This window comes from Rutilus rutilus (assembly GCF_951802725.1).
Source record: "Rutilus rutilus genome assembly, chromosome: 19".
Taxonomy (NCBI): Eukaryota; Metazoa; Chordata; class Actinopteri; order Cypriniformes; family Leuciscidae; genus Rutilus; species Rutilus rutilus.
Window position 1 is genome coordinate 30,507,968 of NC_140232.1, and position 20,284 is coordinate 30,528,251.

Below are 20,284 nucleotides of genomic sequence, written 5' to 3' on the forward strand. Positions count from 1 at the left end.
TAAGTGCGTCGTAAGAAGACAGAGTTATGAGGTCACCTGCAGGACAACCGGCAGATTACACCTTTAACTTTATTCAAATGCAATGTGATTATAATACAAGGTTTTGATTGTACTTTGTTGTACACTTTATTATTTTTTTTTATTTTATTTTTTTTAAATTAATGTAAAATAATTAAAAAGGTCAGAAAACAAAACAAAAAATTGAAATAATTTTATCTAATAATCTTAATAAAAATTAAACGAAATGAAAAAAAAAGAAAAAAAAATGTGATATGCTTCAAAGACTGGGAAAAATAGGAAAAAATCTGACAATGACTTGCTGATATGCACGAAAACCAGCCATGTATTGGGCATTTCTTGGTTGGCCATCATGTGGTCCCATGCCATCTTTGTCCTCCTAGTCCTCCACCACCTCTTCATCTTATTCCTCCCTGTTAAGTAAGGACACTCTCATATGCCCTGACAACAACTACAAACGTTCTCAAACTGCTGAGGTGTTGTGGCTGCAGTCTGGACAACAGAAGATGGAGGCTGAGGCCTGGGAGGGTTGTTTGGAGGACTAGGAGATGGCAGATGAAACTGATGAAGGACCTGACTCAGGCTCAAGCTCTGTTACCCCTACTCCTCCATGGATGTCAATACCACCACAAATGCCATCTGAAGCACTTGTGCCAAGCATTGACAAGGCCTTTTCTTCCTCTGCTGTGAGAAGGGAGGACTCATTGGTCCCACCACCTGTTTTATTAAATGTTGTCCTCTGCAGTGCCCTTTTCCTTTTAGCAAGGCTGGCAAAGTCCTGCCACTTCTTCCTGACCTCCTTCCCTGATCTTCTAATGCCACAAGTTGCAGTCAGTTTTTTAGCAAAATCCCAGATTTTCAGTTTTTGTTTATTTGTATGACTTCCCTTAAACCTGCTGAAAATAATGTTTGTATAGCTCTAAAATGACAATAATCTCCTCTTAAAAAAAAAAAATGTTCTTTGATTTTTTTGGTTCAGCCATTTTACTGGTGTTTGCTGGTAAACACTTGTAGGTTTGTGCTTTTGTAGATTACTGGCCTCGTAGAAAATGCACATCAGTTGAAAACAATTAGTTTAAACATTTCAAAATACAAGCGTGTGCTACAATTACGAGCCATTCTACAAGGTGACATTTCAGCACTTGACAAATGGACAGCGACTCTTAAGTAGCACGTAGAATGTGTTCTCGCGCGTTCATGTTAAGTGCATTTTTGGGAAACGCGCGTGGAATTGCGGCGAGCGTTCGTAACCTTGCACGTAGAGAGCGCTCTTAAGAGCTAAGATACATCGTTATCGGGAAACTCAGCCCTGGACGATGACATCACGGTTTACTCCAGAGCGGCTATATATATATATATATATATATATATATATATATATATATATATATAAATGAACTAAATTAATAACCTTTTTAAAACAAAAATCAAACATCACTGAACTTACTTAAGCTGGACTGTGACCACTGATCTATATAATGATTCTATAGTTATTCTATATAGATCAGTGACTGTGATGCTATTTTCTTCTGGAAACAAACTTTTTTGCATTATTTTCCTGCTAGCTCTGTAAAGCTGCTTTGAAACAATCTGTATTGTAAAAATGACTTGACTTGACAGAGTTAAAAGGTAGGTCACCCGAAAATGAACGTCTCTGTCATAATTTACTGACCCTCATGTCGTTCCAAACCCATAAAACTTTCGTTCATCTTCGGAACACAAATTATGATATTTTTAATGAAATCTGAGAGCCTTCTGTCCCTCCATTGACAGCTGCACAACTACCACTTTGACACTTCAAAAGTTCAAAAAGTTCAAGAGATTGTGAAACTAATCCACATGAATTGAGCGGTTTAGTCCAAATTTGCTGAACAGAAACGTTTGCTTTATATGATGAACAGATTTAATTTAGTCTTTCTAAATTCACATATAAACATTGATCAGTGAACATAAACAGAAGCCCAACCGAACCTCAATGAACCTCATTGGTTCTCACACACTGAGCGAACATGCTTGAGCCGTTTACCACAAGTGATGTGTGCATTGATGAATGTTTATATAAAAGCCTACTGAATAAAAGCCGAAAAACAATCTGTTCATCATATAAAGCGATCGTGTCTCTTCAGAAAATTTTGACAAAACCTCTCAATTCATATGGAATAGTTTTACGATCTCATTATGAACTTTTTGAAGTGTCAGAGTGGTAGTTGCATAGCTGTCAATGGAGAGACAGAAACCACTCGGATATTATTAAAAATTATCTTCATTTGTCTTCCGAAAAAATGAGTGAAAGTCTTACAGGTTTGGAACGACATGAGGGTGAGTAAATGATGACAGGATATTACATTTTGGGTGACCTTACCCTTTAATTTTCATTACATTACATTACACTGGTGGTGGTTGAGGAGAGATTCCCTGATACTCTGAGGTTCTATCTCCACTTATGGCCAAAACTGAGTTTTTGACATAATCTGATCCATTAGGTGTTTATTAATGCCTGTGTGGTGTTATTTTTGTAAAAAAAAAAATATTTTGTTAGTAGTTATTAATAATTAATAAAATAAAAAGGTTCCATCTCACAAAAACATAAACCGAGTTGGGATTATAAGGTTCTATCTCCAGTAGATTCAATATCCAATCAAAACCCTGAATGCTTCCTAAATGTTTTTACAGTACAGAGGAGTGGGGTGTAGTATGTGAAGAAAACATTTTTTGTTTAGCTGTAATTTTTCCATGTCCATGTTCTTTGAAAATAAAAATAACATTTTTTCTTACAAACTTGCTTGGCTTTGATTGTATACTATACTATTATATATTATATTATATACTACAAGCTGTGTGCTTGTATTATAAATATATAAATTGATTAAAATCGATGGTTATATACATTTATTCTTTGAAATGTGGGGTTTTATTTGTAAAAGTGGAGATAGAACCTTATAATTCCAAACAGAATCAGAGCTCTCAGAATTATAAGGTTCTCTCTCCATTTGGGCCATCTTAAAAAATCCCATTTCCAAATGTGCCAGGATTTTGATATTCTATCCTCAAAGTACCTGTAGGGTGATGGTCTTGTTGAGCTATAATAGTAGATTATACTACATAACAGTTTTGCCAGGTGGGATGTAAAAACTTTGATGCTCAATATCTCAGAACTACCCTAAACGGAGATAGAACCTTATAATTCTAAGCTCACGAATCGTAAAGCGCTTTGGGTGTACAGTAGTACATATGAAAGCGCTATATAAATGCCTCATTCATTCATTCACTCATTCATTACATAAAATAAAATGTAAAAATTAGGTGTATTTTTGATGAAGCATACCACAGATGCAGCTAATGGAATTCAAGCTGTTAACCCAGAATATTCCCATAAGGTCTTGCTGATCAAACATACATTAAGCATATCAATCACTTACTTGATGTCGTCCTCATGGGCAAAGATGATGACTCCTCGAGCATTGGGGGTCTCCATTAGTCTCTTAATGATCTTGTCAAACTCTCCTGGTTTGGGCTCTCGTGGGATCTTCATGGACTGAGCGATGCAGAGACCTCCTTTGTCAGAGAGAGAGAGAGAGATGGACACCGATGCTGAAATTTTTCTCGACTAAAATGTGACTCACTTTCTATTTATATTAATGACCGGCATAAATATCTGGCAGCAGATGGGTACAAATGCATGCAGCTGTCCTAGACTTTGGAACTTTTTGAAAGATAGCATATTAATGGAAAGTCCAATCTGGATCATATATGCTGCAGTGTGTTTTACATCGACAGACTCTCAAGCACACCAGAAGCTTCAAAGCTTGATGACTGTACAGATACTGTACCTGCCTCTCGAGAGATCTGAATGAAGGCATCTACTCCACTTTCACCATAATTCCCCTCTGATGCTAAAGTGGACACATAGTTCCAGCCCAGTGCCTTCACGATGTCCACCATAGCTTGGGCCTGGTAGGAGTCTGGTGGTACCACACGAGAGAAGAAGTCATAGCGGTTATTGTCGCTCAGCTCTGGTGCTGTGGAGGCGTAACTGATCTGGGGGATCTGGAAGACAAAAAGAGAGGAGATTTAAATTCCTTTTTAAAAGCAAGTATCTTGCTAACTCCCCTAGGTGGGAGGAAAAAGTAAAAAAAAGTCTGTAGTCTGTGTGTTTGTCCTGGTTTCCAGTAGAAATATCTAAATATCCTTAAAACAAGATAAATAGCTATGACATGATTATAAGACTTACTTTCAAAGAGCATTTCTTTAAGTCAGTTTTTTTTTTTAACCCTTCTGGCAAATATTTCTTGTTTTAAAGCTGCAGTCCGTAGTTTTTCCTCTTTGCATTAAAGAGGTTATTGTGTGATTGTAAAAAAACATCTCTGTTCGAAATCTGCAATTGCAGTTATTCGCGGAATTATCAACTTTACGTGGATTGTACCTCGGCACAGCACAGCGCGGATGAATCCAATCTTTTGAGGAGAATGTGCGGCTGTCAGTCACAGGTGTGGATACTGTCATTCGCAATCACAGATTCTACTTTTTGGAAGTATGACCAACATAAAAATTTTCACCGGAAAATGTAATCTGAACAAGTAAGTAACATCCACTTTTGTTCTGACCAACTAAGGGTAAAAAAAGCATTGCAGTAAATCGCGCTGATTAAATCTAACGATTGCTTATCATATCACGTCAAGCCGTGCAAATTATACTTTGTTCTCAAAATGTTAATGTTAACAACATCAGCAATGCGTGACTACATTTAATACCCTTCCGATATTGTCCTTGTTTTTGCATGGGCCAATTGCAGTCTCTTTTTTTCGGTAGCCACTCCGAAGTCTGAAGTCTTTGGCATTTTACACCGGGTGAATCTCCAGTTGTCACTGGTGATTGTTGTTTGAACCTTTCTGGATCCGCCATCAAATTTATAAGTTTAATTATATCAAGTGCTGTGAGAAAAAGGCTATAAATCTCCACCTCCAACATCCTCACACGCAATATAGCCTATACTAGCCGGGATTCCTTCTTTATGTGGACAGATGTGACGTAATGATGCAAAGACATGCTCGAATTTCCCACGGAAATCCACCAGTGCCACTGGAATTAAAAACATTATTACAAGCTTACCGTTTTGAGTCGAGCTAAGGCAAGCAGATAGTTTGAACACTGGCTGGTTATGTACTTGCTCCAAAAAATTTTTTTTATAATTTTTAACCCAAAAAAGTTACATACTGCAGCTTTAAGCATAAACCTCACTAAATATTGTATGCTTAAAACAAGAAAATGGTTAAAAAAAATTTGAATAAGAAAAATAAAAAAATTTACTGTTCAAAAGTTGGTGAGACTTCTTGCACAAACATTAACACTTATGAAGGCTGCATTTATTTGATCGAAAATACAGTAAAAACAGTGATATTGTAAAATATTATTATGATTAAAAATAACTGTTTTTTATTTGAATATATTTGAAAATGTAATTTATTCCTGTGATCAAAGCTGAATTTTCAGCATCATTACTCCAGACATCAGTGTCACATGATCCTTCAGAAATCATTCTAATATGCTGGTTTGCTGCTCAAGAAACATTTCTTATCATCAGTGTTGAAAAGCGTTGTGTTGCTTAATATATTTGTGGAAACCATGATACATTTATATTCAGAATTCTTTGATAAATAGAAATATCAATATAACAGTATTTATTTAAAATAGAACATTATAAATGTCTTTAATGATCAATTTAATGCATCGTTGCTGAAAACAAATGAAATCCCCAATAAAATGTGACAAAAAAGTTGTTGCTTTGGCCCAAATGAGTGTTAGCATGGTACTTCATACTTTCATAGGCCACTCAAGCTTTGACAACAAAATGTTGTAGTGAATTATCAGCACTATTACATCATTTGTCTGGAGCAAACGCAGATGCCCGCTGTTGGTGTCATCGTGATTGGTCGCTCGGTTCACCCAGTGACTGATAAACCTAGATCGACTCCCTCTTTTTATAGCAGTGAAAGTGGAGCAACGATTGTGTCTCGTCAGCTAATGCACTGAAGGTAAGCGAGGTCTCGGCATGTGGGTGAGCCGTATGGGGCAGACTTACAACAGGTAGATGGATGAATCAACGATCCATTTGACAGATTATCTGTGAGGATAAGAGGGGTTTTAGTTAAATTAAGTTAAGCACAGGAGGAGAGATACAGAGATCAGGAGGGGGGGAAGGAGAAGAATTCATTTAACACTGATTAAGTCCGGCGGCCCCCGCGAATGAGACTTTAACCTAGCGTTTCACAATCCTGCACATTACAAGTGTCTAAAAAATCTGACACACCCAATTCAGGTCATGGAGCACTCCACTAATGAACTGATGAAATGAATCAGATAACAGGCCTTTACAAAAAAAGTACCGTGGTGGTACCATGTTACGCGGACTGGGCGATTACGCAGATTTCACAATCTAATTCACAAGCCCTTTTTTTAGATTCCCATCTCGATTCGATTCATTTGAAAATATTTTAGGTGCATGTCAATGACGTCTAGTGATTAATGCTGTAAACATGAGACCCTCTCGCTTCGTACATTTACTATAATATTACAGGTTAAAATTGAGAACAGAGCCCAAACAATTATTAAATTTAATCGCTATGTATTTTTAAATATAATAATTTACATTAAATTTAAAACAGAGCTGTTTACAAACATTTAAATTTCACATTACCCAGTTTTTATTTCAACTTTCTGATATTACTGTTTCTATCCAATTTGTTGTTGAAATGTAATAATTTAAACGGTGTCTGTCATAAAAACTTGTTTCATGACAGATTTGCTCAAATGTACATAAAAAATTACTGTAAGACAGTGAAAATATAAATAATATAGCAGATATTGATTGATTGATTGATCAGACAGAATCGCTGCATGGTGTTTCTGACGTCACAAACTACCTTGTAACCAATCACGTCAACGTGTGATCGTCAACGATCTCTGAGCTGATGCGAGTGAGTGGAGGCGGGGCTAATTTGTATATTCATAGAACCACGTATACTAAATGATGCAAAGGTGTAGAGTTGTATTCAAGCTATTTTAAGGCATGAATAATTTTTTTAAAGGAAAATACACTTAAATATGTCATTTTGGTGATCAGAGATGAGTTTTAAGGGATAAAATGATTGACTACAGGGGGAGTTTAACTAATGGACGGTAGCTGTAGCTGCTCGCATCTCAGCTCACCTGACAGACATTTCTGGCTGGATGAAGGACCATCACCTTCAACTAAACCTTGCGAATACAGAGTTGCTTGTGGTCCCGGCCAACCCAACACTACACCACAACTTCTCCATTCAGCTAGGCTCGTCATCCATAACTCCATCAAGGTCAGCCAGGAAACCTTGGAGTTGTAATTGATGATCAATTGAACTTTACAGACCACATTGCTAGAACTGCCCAGTCCTGCAGATTTGCCTTACACAACATCAGGAGGATCAGGCCCTTTCTATCAGAGCATGCTACGCAACTCCTCGCACACAAAATTGCACTGGTTGCCAGTTGCTGCTCGCGTCAAAACTCAATAGGCTAAATTTTCCTGCACCCCATTTTGGGGGTATGATTCCCCACTAGTCTGATTCCCCAGCTGGACAGGTCTCTGGCTCAGACAGAAGTATTTAATATTTTGCACTAGTGACTCCATAACAGCAACGTTCACTACCTCTCATCAGAGCCGTCACGATCCAAATCCAACCTTTTAATCACAGTAATGGCTGCTGTCTGCCCCTGATCTGTGTCCACGCACCCAACAAAAGCCCTAATTTCAATGATGTATGTAGTATTTTTGTACGTTTGTATTTATGTGTCAATGCTTGTCAATCTGTTCGCCATTAGCAAGAAAATTCACAAAAGAAATCAAAATGAAAGCTCCTCGATATGTCCTGTACAGTACCTAATTTCGGTTTCAATAGGAAATATATCAGCACAGGACAGAAAGCCAGACTCCTAAAGTAATTCCATGTGGTCTTTAACAACCCAGTTCCCAGCGAGCAGTTCTGTGTTTAAAAGACGTCTAATAGCCGTCCAAACACAGCCTTGACGTCTAGGCTAAAACAATATTGGGTTATCAGTGAAAATGTAATAGACATCTAACCATAGCATAGCCCAAGAATAGATGCACAGGCTACGCATATAAAACATGTCAAAGAAATGAAACAAAACACCTTGTAATCACTGTTGACTTTGCAAGTTATTTTGGCAAAAACGACATGTAACCAAATTAAAGGTTATTTTGTCTAGAAGTGGGTTACTCATAGCCGGACTACATCGGGTCTATAGCTAACCGAGACAATGAAATGACGGCTATTGCTTGCTGGGTTGTTCATCAAATTAAATGGAATTCAAATGGAGACTTCTGATTAAGTGATCTACTTTTCTACGATTCTATTGAGGAAAAAGATCTCACGTGATCCCATGTATCTCCTCTAAAAGATATCGCAAACCTTGCTCAGGTTTGACAAGACAACAAGTCAGACATATCACTAATTTCGTATCAAATTCTTCCAACACCACATGATCTGAATTCCTATCCACATTTATTTTATAGCTCTTGCTGTAGGTCAACGATTGTCTGCTAACAAAGGACTTTTAGGAGAAACATCTGAGACATTACATTTATTCATTTAGCAGATGGTTTTATCCAAAATGACAAGCAATTGAGGAACATCACAAGCTATTTGTCATAAAATTCAACCAATATTCGTTCATAGTCGAGAGTGCCATAACTGAAGTAGAAAGGAAGGAAGAAAAAGGAAGAGACAAAGAAACAAAGTGGATTCTTCAATGGAAGAATGCTAATAAGTTTCCAGATCTATGAAAGAGCAGCAGTACAACCATCCTCAAGGAGTTGATCTGTTGTCTGTCTTTTTCTACAACAACAAATCAATCCATCATGATGTCGCCACTGGTCTTCCTCAAATGACCCGAACACAGTTCGGATGAAGTTTGAGACGACTCTTAAATACCCTTTGCTGAAAGCGCATTCATGAATCATTGGCAGTAGCCTAGAGCAATTTTCTTGATTAATTAGACACGGCAGTTAATTAGAAGCTTTGATCCAAGACTTCTGCTCTCCAAACAAACATATGATAAAGAAAATGCTCAGCATGTTATTCAAAAACGTCACTTTTCAAGCTTTTCAACTTTACCAGCACTACATAAGATATTTAAAATGTAGAAGTTTCATGACTACATTCATTGCTATAAATAATCTTTAAACAAATTATCGTCACAAATAACTGTAAACATCCAAACAGTGTTTATTATGATATTTACCCCCTGGATATGCCTTATTAGAGGTTTTTGCAAACTAATGCTCATCCTCAAGGTTAGAGATCTAAACAATAAATACAGACATGAATGATTCCTCAAATTTCCAAGTGATTAGATGAATTTTAGCTTAGCAGATGTTAAAACAAGTCGAAAAAAATCATTAGTCCTACACTAAAAGAGGGATTCATACTATTTCAACCTTAAGTTTTCAATACGCAAGTAAGCTATTTACTGTGAATGTGTAAGACTTCTGATTTCATGAGCCACTTTAGGTAGATAACTAGAAGATTGCATGGTCATGTTATGTTTTATTGTATTTTTGTTCATGTTCCTGTGTTTCCTTTCAGTTTAGTTCCCGTTTCCATGATTACTGAAGGTGCATTCAAGCCATGTTGTAATTACCGTAACGATTCAGAACTGTAAAAAGCCTTCATGGGCTTGTAGAACTTGTGTGTTCGATTTGAAGCGGCGCAGTGCAGACCGATCGGTGCATGACATCAAAGTACCGCGAGAGCAATTCGAAAGCATACAGAGCATTATTTACGGTAATTACGACATGGCGTGAACGCAGAATATGTTCTCCCTGTTTGTTACCTATGAATCCCACATGTTAAATTCTCCTGTTTTGTTCAATCCTCTGTCGGTTCACGTCATGATTAAGGGTATGTTTACACGACAACGGTGTACTAAAAAGGTTTTTTTTGCATAAACGACAACATTGTCAAAACAATCCTCTTTCACAAGGATCCGCAAAAACGACTAAAAACACTGTATTATTCATGCCAGGCCAGTAGTTGGCAATGTCACTTTGTAAAGAAACATTACGCGCCTATAAACTGAACACATAATACGCATGCGCATGACGTCACTGTTTTCACAAATTTGCGTTTTTGTTGTTTATACGGAGATGATAACGCTATAGTTTACAGTAACTTGCACTTTGAAACCTGATTTCAAAAGCTTGCTTTTCAGGCTGCCAAAACGTTGTTGTCATGTAAATGTACGGCAAAAACACATAAAAAGTTTTCTGTGTTTAGTTGATAACAGTGTCGTGTAAACGTACCCTTAGTGTGGTTAGTGTGATTATTATTCATGTATTTTCCTGTTTATTAAAGTATCTTTGTTAGATATCTGCGTTATGCATCTCGTCAACCACCACACTTGACAGAAGAGTAACAAAATGCAGTAAATGGTAAAACTTGCACTACAACCCAGTGTGTTTATGATAATAAATTGAAAAAAAATATGAAAACAAATACCAGGTTTTTAATTCCAAATACCAAATTGCCATTTCAAATGGCTAACACCAGAAAACGTGCACATTTAAGTTAAAAATGGCAGCGCATGTTTTTACCTAAAAAAGAGTGATACAAAAAAAAACAATATCGTAGAGACTTGTGAGCAGACCAACAAGCAACCACACAAAAAACACACATTAACACACTGCACACAATAACAGACCCATAGACCAACACAGTGACCATTGTAGTACAATTCATAAACAAATTCAAATTCAAATCTTTTGAAGCTTTTTAGTGAATCAAAAACAAATCATACAACCAGTGTAGTCTGATTCATGACCAAATCAATCTTTTGAGTCACTCCTTTTAATTACTTACTAACTTTCTCTGATAATGTTTGATGATTTAGTCTGATGAATCCTTTATTGAATTAACTGAATTCATCATAGGCCTATATAAGGTGATACATCGCTCGTTTCATAAAAACACAACTGCTGTTGTCTTGCGACTCTTGTATTAAAGATAACCTGAGAGGAGAAGTAATTTCTTGAACTAATCAGTTGTTATAAATAAAACCCAAAAAGTATTGTTACAAAGCACATTTAAATCTTGTATATTCAAAGTCATCTCAATATTTGAACAATGTTTACCATGATATCGTACAGCGATGTCTTTCTGTCCCCTGGATAAGACCATGTTTTGAAGGTCTTGCTCTAGGGTGACTCAATACTGATGGATATAAATCTCTCGCTTGACGGAGGGAGAGACATATTTACCATAGGTTCACCAAATCCGACACACTATTCTTGAACATCTGAGCAAATGCTTTCCGCTGGCATGAAATGAAGTGAGCTTTTAGCCTATTTCCTTAAAGGAATGTTCCAGGTTCAGTACAAGTTCAGCTCTTTCAACAGCATCTGTGCAGTGCCGTCCTTTTCCACAGAAATAGTTCAACTCATCCCTCGGTTTGTAAAAACAAGCAAAACAAAAAAAAAACATTTATTATAAATGAACATTCAATGGAAGTTTTAAAAAGCACAAACGTGCAGCTTTTTGTTGAAGCACAGCACTTATATTAATTCTTCCATACAAAATATGTTTTTTGAGCTGCAAAGTTGTAATAATCCTTTAAGCGGTGGGACTGTTCAGCGGATGAACTTCTGGCATAATGCCTTTGTTTGGATTTTCCTCTATGTAAACAGAGAAGGTTTACATGTTTACTGGCTTCACATGCTCATAACAGGCATGGATATAACTTTACATGAACTTCTATGGTAAATGCATTATATTTATTTATTTGTATTTGAACAGATCGATACAAGTTAAAACTAACAGCATTTCACCGAATCCAGAATCTTCCTTAAGTGTATTGTGCATGCTGTGCAACTATAAGCAACTAATAGGCCTATAAGGGTGATTTCACACAAATACATCGTTCAATAATGAGAGACCGAAGGACTTCACACTGGCAAGTGAAAATTGTATTGCTGACAGCCTGATAATTCAGTGTCTCGATGCATAATAATAGCAAATGACACGAAAAAGTTCACATAAAAGCATTCCCTAAAGTTCACCAAAAAATAGCCACAATTTTCTCACTTGAATTAACTACCAGAGACGACAGTGCAATTACTGACCATTTAACTCACAATAACGGCAATTAGAGGAAACTCTGACAGCTAAGGTGCCTGTAGACACTTAGATTCTTTAGATCAACTAATGCAATGATTATTTATTCACAAAGAAACATGTAGCAATCTTAGATCAAAATATAATCTCTCCATTGACCCATTGCATGCAATTTCTAAATGACTAATGCTCACACATGCACCTCGCAAAGTGATTTCAGTCCTCAAAAAAACTCTTACTGTCAAACATTTGCCCTGGTGATTTGCTTTCACTTTCTCTTACAAACTCAATTTGAGTTTTATGAACGGAAGCCAGCAGCTTATTGTACCAAAAGGTCCTCTAATTTTGCAGCTACTGTAAGAGCCTGATGTGTTTCTAGACCCCCAGACTCGGTTTAACGGCTTCTAATTAAGGCCAGAAACACGCTTACGCAAGTACGTGAACACAAACACTTCTAAATACACAAGCTCAGTTTAATGCGTCAGAAGACAACTCATGGCACGATGCAAGAACGAATTGCCACAAGGGGTGCAAAAACATGCATCAACTGGTGGGTTGCAGGTCTGTTCTGACAGCAGAAGGGGAAAAAACATATGCTAAATTGTGCATATTAGGTGTCATGTTTGGTTTTTAGTTCATGTTTATGTTTTCATGTCTTTTATTTTGTAGTTTTCATAGTCATGTGATTCCAATATCCCGTCATGTGACCCTGTCATGTGCTTCTGTTAGCACTAGGATAGCGCATTAGGATAGCAAAATAAACAAGCTTTTTTAAATGGAGGATAAAATGCTTACAGTAAATGTTGTTCTTCAACCTCTGCTGTATTTGTCACAGATTCATTCGTCACTTCTATATGTTAGTAATAATGTCAACATGGACAGGTTGTGATGCAAGGTAAAAGAAAAGCTTTACATTAAATCTGGGATACTGAAGCAAAGCCAACTGAGAACCACAAATTGTCGGTAACACTTTAGAATACTGTTCCTTCATCAATGAATAATTACACAGGAACAAACGAGTAACGCATTATTAACATTCTAGTAACTACTATTAACTAACAAGAAACTCTGATTAACAAATTAGTAAGTAATAGCGCTCAGATGAATGTAGTAGTTCATTATTAGCTAATCAATAACTACTATTTTTGTCATACCTCCCAGAGAACTACTATCTACAGGTTCATAATTAACATGAATAATGCATAATTTATAATAAAAGGTAATGGTAACCCACTACTAATGACTCAAGTATTACTACATCATTCTAAAGGAACTACTAATTATTTGGATCAGTATTCTAACGTGAAAAACATGATAATTACCTAATATTGACTGAAGTCATTGTAAGCTTTTGAGATTTTTGTAAGATTTTGAATAGTAATTCCTTCCAATGGATTTGGTAACACTTTAGTCATTACTAGTGTGTTCCCATGATCTTCACTTTAGAATACTGATCCAAATTATTAGTAGTTCCTTTAGAAAGATGTAGTAACACTTGAGTCATTACTATCCAAAACCTTACAAAAGCCTTAAACTTCAGTCAATATTAGGTATTTATCATGTTTTTCACTTTAGAATACTGATCCAAATTATTAGTAGTTCCTTTAGAAGGATGTAGTAACACTTGATTAATTACTAATGAGTTACCATTACCTTATTATATATTATGCATTATTAATATTAATTATGAACCTGTAGTAGTTCTTATAGTCTTCAGTGAGGTATGAAAAATAGTAGTTACTGATTAGCTAATAGTGAACTACCACATTCGACTGAACGCTATGACTTACTCATTCGTTAATCAGAGTTTCTTGTTAGTTAATAGTAGTTACTACAATGTTAATAGTGCATTACTCATTTGTTCCTGTGTAGTTATTCATTAATGAAGGAACAGTATTCTAAAGTGTTCAGCAGAACTGTAATAGTTTGAAGAAAATCATGCTGAGCAAGTTTGTAAAGTTTTGTATTTGGTATTAAGTTTGTAAAGATAAACTTTTGACATGTTTCTAGCAGCTTCTGTACCCCAATAATAAAACACTATAAAATAAAAAGGTTTAATGTCACGTGCATTTAATTTGATAGGCACATGCAGGTTGAGTAGATTCTAGATTAAGTAGATTCAGTTCAAATCTTGACTTAAAAACACATCTCTTTGACCTAGCATACACATAACACATTATAGACTTCTATAATTCAATGTTAGGCTGCATAGATTAGGTCAGCCGGAACCCGGGAACACTTCCCATAAATCCTGATGTACTTGTTACGTATGGCGTTTACGCTAATATTAGTCTTTCTGTTTATCCCGAGGTTTACCGCAGTCCGCCGGATCCAGGCCGTATCCAGATCAGATGAAGGACCTGCGCCTGGACCCGATGACAACGCAGTGCTGAAGTGTCAACCAGTCCATCCCCTGTGAAGGCCTCCTTCCCTTCCCTTTACCTCTGTACAGATAATACGCGGAAGAGATAAAAAATTATTTATTATAAATGTTTAAGGCCAGACAAGTAGTTTGTTGAGGGATGGTTTGTAAAGAAGGACTACACGCCTGCGCACATATATATTCAAACACGCATTCCTATAGACTAAACACGTGATGTGCATGAGCACGCCGTCTGTGTTTTCGCGGGTTTGCGCCGAGATAACTTTTTTTTTTCTTTTTTTTTTTACATTTTATACCTAATGATCTTTGCAACAGAAGTGAATCAATCAATCAAAAATAACTTTAGCTGGACAATAACTTTATTCTATAGAGCTGCTGTAAAGCCAAACCAATCTCTGTTACTGTAATGTCCTATTATCACTGTAAAGCTGCTTTGAAACAATCTACATTGTTAAAAAGCGCTATATAAATGATGGTGACTATACAAAAAGTATGTGTCTGCGTAGGGGAGGTTTTTGGCCAAAGCTTATTCATGGAATAAGGCCTGAAATGCACTTTATGCAAGTATGCAAATGCAGACGCCCCTATTTTGCTATTTTAAAGGTGCCTAATTTTGTTTTTGAAGGTCTCCTAGAATATATTTCCATAACACTAAATAATTTGCAAAGAGTTTTATGCATCTCAATGGAGTTCACCAAAAAAACTAACAAAAACAAATCTGAAATATTAATTCTATTCGAATTTCCCACATTTTGTTTGCTTGGTTCACCTAATTAGGCGCGAGGTTTAAAGAAACGCATTTGTTGTCAAAAAACAACAACATACTCATACTGAGTTCAAAAAAGGTCCCCCGTCCCACATACCGTGAATTTCACCGTTCTATTGTTTTATAATCTCATCTGATGCGTTTGGCAAGAGGCAATCAAACTCCTCTGTTCTATAAACATCTGGGTCTCTGGCCCATAAAACTAAGAGTCAGCAAGGGATCTCTGCAGAGTTGTATGCCACATAAAGATGAGCCGTTAAAAATTGAGTACCTGGAGCTGTTTCATGAGCCAGAGCACTAAGTCTTATCATTAAAAAAACATGCGGTTTGCTGCCGTGTCCCATCCAGCTAGAACGGCCACAGAAACGCCATTCACAATTATGCAACTGCGGCACAGCCGAAGTGCTGATTTTTACTGCAGTTCGCGCGGTCTGTCGGGGCTTATGTGGCTCTTCCATTGGAAGGTCTGTGACCGCTTTGTAATCCAAATGAGAGTGTGTATGTGTGTGCGTCTGAGAAAAAGATGTCCGAGCCACTCGGAGAAAGACGTGAGAGTTGTGTATGTGTGTGCATGTATGACTCCCAGCATGCTTTCTGGAGCACTGCATTGCATTAAAGGTCTGTGCATGCTCATAAGATGTGTCATCTCTGTCTGTTAAGCGGGAAGGACGTGCCGTCTTTAAAGTGAGCGTCTGACAGGGAGAGTCATAACCGTGGGGTGAAGTAAAAGCTCATTTAACTCGGCTGTGATCGCGTTTGCCCTGACCGTGGAAAGCACGAGATATGGCCCCTCTTGCGTCAAGACACAGTGCTAAAAAACGAGAAATGATAACACACGCTGCATCCCAATTCACATACTATCTGTCCTAAACAGTATGTGAGATTAGAATTAGTGCATCCCAAATTATAGTTCGTAGAGCAGTGAGCCAAAGGTGCCAGGATGGATTTCGAAGTGTGCATTCGTGCATGCTTTGTTTGGATGACAAAAGCCACAGCCCCTTGAGGATGAGAAGAAGAGTTTGTGACTGTGCTATTTTTAATTTTTCCAGCTGTAGAAAAATGGTGTCGAATACACAGATGATACTGTCACTACAGTTTTTAACTGTACAGTAATTAATAATATATGTTAAGGTTTCAAGTTACTATGGAAGCTTGTTTCCGCCACAAAATAAAACATTTTAAAAGATAATTGCGACTTTTTATCTCACAATTGCGAGTTTACATCTCGCAATTCTGACTTTATTTCCCAGAATTGCGAGATATAAAGTCAGAATTGCATGAAATAAAGTCGCAATTGCGTGTTATAAAGTCAGAATTGCGAGATATAAAGTCAGAATTGCGTGAAATAAAGTCGCAATTACATGTTATAAAGTCAGAATTGCGAGATATAAACTCGCAATTGCGTGTTATAAAGTCAGAATTCTGACTTTTTTTCTCGCAATTGCGACTTTATATCACGCAATTCTGACTTTATAACACATAATTGCGAGTTTATATCTCGCAATTCTGACATCTTTTCTCAGAATTCTGAGAAATAAAGTCGCAATTGTGAGATATAAAGTCCAATTCTAAGGGAAAAAAAGACCAGACTTTTTTTTTTTTTTACCTCAGAATAGTTTGTATCTCACAATTCTGACTTTATAACACGCAATTGCGACTTTATATCATGCAATTCTGACTTTATATCTCGCAATTGCGACTTTATTTCTCAGAATTGCGACTTTATATCTCCCAATTGCGACTTTATTTCTCAGAATTGCGACTTTATATCTCGCAATTGCGACTTTATATCTCAGAATTGCTACTTTATATCTCGCAATTGCGACTTTATATCTCAGAATTGCTACTTTATATCTCGCAATTGCGACTTTATTTCTCAGAATTGCTACTTTATATCTCGCAATTGCGACTTTATATCTCAGAATTGCTACTTTATATCTCGCAATTGCGACTTTATATCTCAGAATTGCTACTTTATATCTCGCAATTGCGACTTTATTTCTCAGAATTGCGACTTTATATCTCGCAATTGCGACTTTGTTTCTCAGAATTGCGACTTTATATCTCGCAATTGCGACTTTATATCTCACAATTGCTACTTTATTTCTCAGAATTGCGACTTTATTTCTCACAATTCTGACTTCATATCTCACAATTGTGAGAAAAAAAGTCACAATTCTGACTTGACATATCGCAATTGTGAGAAAAAAAGTCCGAATTGTGAGATAAAAAGTCGCAATTATTTTTATTTATTTATTATTCAGTGGCGGAAACAAGCTTCCATAAGTTACTGACTTTAAAGTGATGATGAAAAATTCTGTCTCAATTTTTGTTGAGTCTACTCAATGAGAGTCAATGGGGTCCAACATTGTTCGCTTCAAAATATCTTCTTTTGCAGAAGAGAGAAAGTCATGCAGTTTTGGAACGACCTAAGGTTTGATTTAAGAAAATCTAACCCTTAAAGGTAATGAAAAATACCATACTAAAAATACTGTGCAACATACATTGTGTTTTTAAAGTCACTGTGAAATCAAAATGGACCATTCTTGTTTTTTCATAATGGTATATTGCCATATTTATTTTAAATGTTTTATCCATGCACATCATTATTTTCTTTAAAATTCATGCCCTCTCGTAATCTTTAATCAAAATTCCCCACCCTCTTGCAGCAACATCTCTTCTCTTCTCTGATGATGTGTTTATAGGTGTGAGGGGCGGGACAACCTGTCACTCACATGAAATCGACCAATAGCAAACCATAACCATCCAATCAATTCCTGGTTGACAAAATCAAGTCCCTCCCTACATTCTTATTCAAGAAGCTGTTTCACTCAAATATACCACACTTTAAATGGTTAGGGTTAGTGAAACACATTGTTGTCAAATGATCTCAAATGAAAACAATATTGCATAATACAAGTTTGTGTAAAAAATATCTTGAAATTTGTCAAAAAATTCATTTGTTTGAGCACATTTTGATAAATAGACAGGTTATTTACGCATGCAAAAATAGATATTCTATAGTATGAATGCAGTACATTCTAAAAATGTTTTGTAATGTAAATGTAATTTACAATCATAAGCAAAGTACATACTTTCAGTGCGTAGCAGAAGTATGCGAATTGAGACACATTCATTCCTGACATGAAGACGTGAATAAACAAAGACTTTCCACAAACGACAGGTGTTTGGCGTCACAGACATCAAAGAAATGTCCAGAACTCAAGCATTGTGCTCGCAATCTGTCTCATGATATTTTCATGATGTTCTGACACATCAAACACATTTTAATGATCGACCGTGTAAAAATATCAGTGAGACAACAGGCTTTTCGTATGCAAAACATGGGCTAAATGGCTGTTTGAAACTGTCCCAAGCATATTTAAACAACAAAAACATGATAAATGGAAAGAGGTGGCTGTCGAGCCTTTGTCCACGCTTCAGCGAGCAATCCGTAGACTGGAATAATCACTCGCCGTGGTGCTGTGCCCCTCATCATACAGACGCAAAAAGGTCCGTTTAATGAAGATCCACTGTACCTCTGCTTTTGTTCCACATTCGTTTCAGACTTTATTCCACATGTGTTTAATTAGAGGGTTGGCTACAGACAGCTGTCCCCACAGACTCAGCCTATTGTCTAACACCTTTCTGTCATTCACAACAGCACAATGGGATAACTTCCTGTGAAATTAAAATGCACTCGATGGTTTTTGTATATTTTAACTGAAATTTGAATTTCAGTCTGTTTGGAAAATATTCAATAGAGAAACATTTTGAATATAGACACCGTGACCTGATTTTTCAATGTTTAATTAAGATTAATTAAGATTCTATTTCGGTCTTTCTACTTCAAAATGTCATGCTTAATTCAATTCATTACTTGTAGGTTTTTTTTGTAATCATTTGAGAAATTTCAGAGAGTGAAAATAGTTTAGTAAATCTTACACCATTTTTAGTGTATGCTTACCATAATGTACTAAGCTGGAATCAGATTGTGAAACCATAATACTTTAATATACTGTAGTACTAGATTCATGTACCCTTAGGTATTAGAAAGAATATCATGGTATTATCATCAGGTTATGTCAATATCATAACTACACTATTATTATAGCAAAAAGCCTGTTTTACCATGCAGTGCCTGATTTATTTTATGTTTAAGGCATTTCTGACTTTCATGTTCATGTTTCGTATACCATACACAGTTAAATATGAGAATATACAAATATGACTTTGACATCTTATCATAACCAGCTTATGGGATCCCCTAAAAAAATTAAATATGCATTTGACAAGGGCAGAAATCAACTTAGGGGCTTAGCAATGGCGCTGTTAATGAGATTACAGAATTTCCATGACAACTGTGAACTGGAAATGCTGGATTTAGGAACAATAAAGCTGTATTTTTTCTTTGATCAATTACAAATAAACACGTAAGGCCTTGGTATTCATGCGATCACTTTAATCTGACATCCAAACGCAAACTCAACTTCATCTCAGATGCTTCCCCTAAAATTCATTTGGAGAAATAAAATCTTTTTAGATATGGGGCCATTCTACAGAATTGGTGCAAACTGCTGTCTCAGAACCAAAAAACACATTTAAAAAGCATTTAACTAATCAAATCTTAGATGTTTACTAAGATCCTTCTATTATCTATTGAATCCCACAATAATATTGAAAATATCAGTAAGCTTAATATACAATAAAACCATAATTTATTAGGTACTTTCAATTGGGAGGTGGCTGCCCCGAACCCCAACCCCTAAATTTAAACTTGTGAGAATTATATTGAAATAATTTTTGCAATATTTAGTTAACACTTTCTTAGTAAATCATGAAACTTTATATTTAAAAAATGTGTCCCGCATTTTCACGTGACTACCGAAACAGTGTTTTAGTCCACTGGCTGAGACTGATTTTAACCACACCCCTACATTTTTGATCAGGAAATAT

General features: G+C 36.3%; 1 protein-coding gene across 1 annotated transcript in view; it reads right to left on the reverse strand.

Moving 5' to 3' along the window:
- The window catches only part of grm6a (glutamate receptor, metabotropic 6a), a 56,971-nt gene that overhangs the window by 24,030 nt on the left and 12,657 nt on the right, over positions 1-20,284 (reverse strand). The window contains exons 3-4 of the mRNA XM_084390487.1: positions 3,849-4,065; positions 3,438-3,573 (exon numbers count right to left, since the gene is read on the reverse strand). Coding sequence (XP_084246613.1) covers positions 3,438-3,573; positions 3,849-4,065 — 353 coding nt within the window. The remainder of the gene's footprint in view (positions 1-3,437; positions 3,574-3,848; positions 4,066-20,284) is intronic.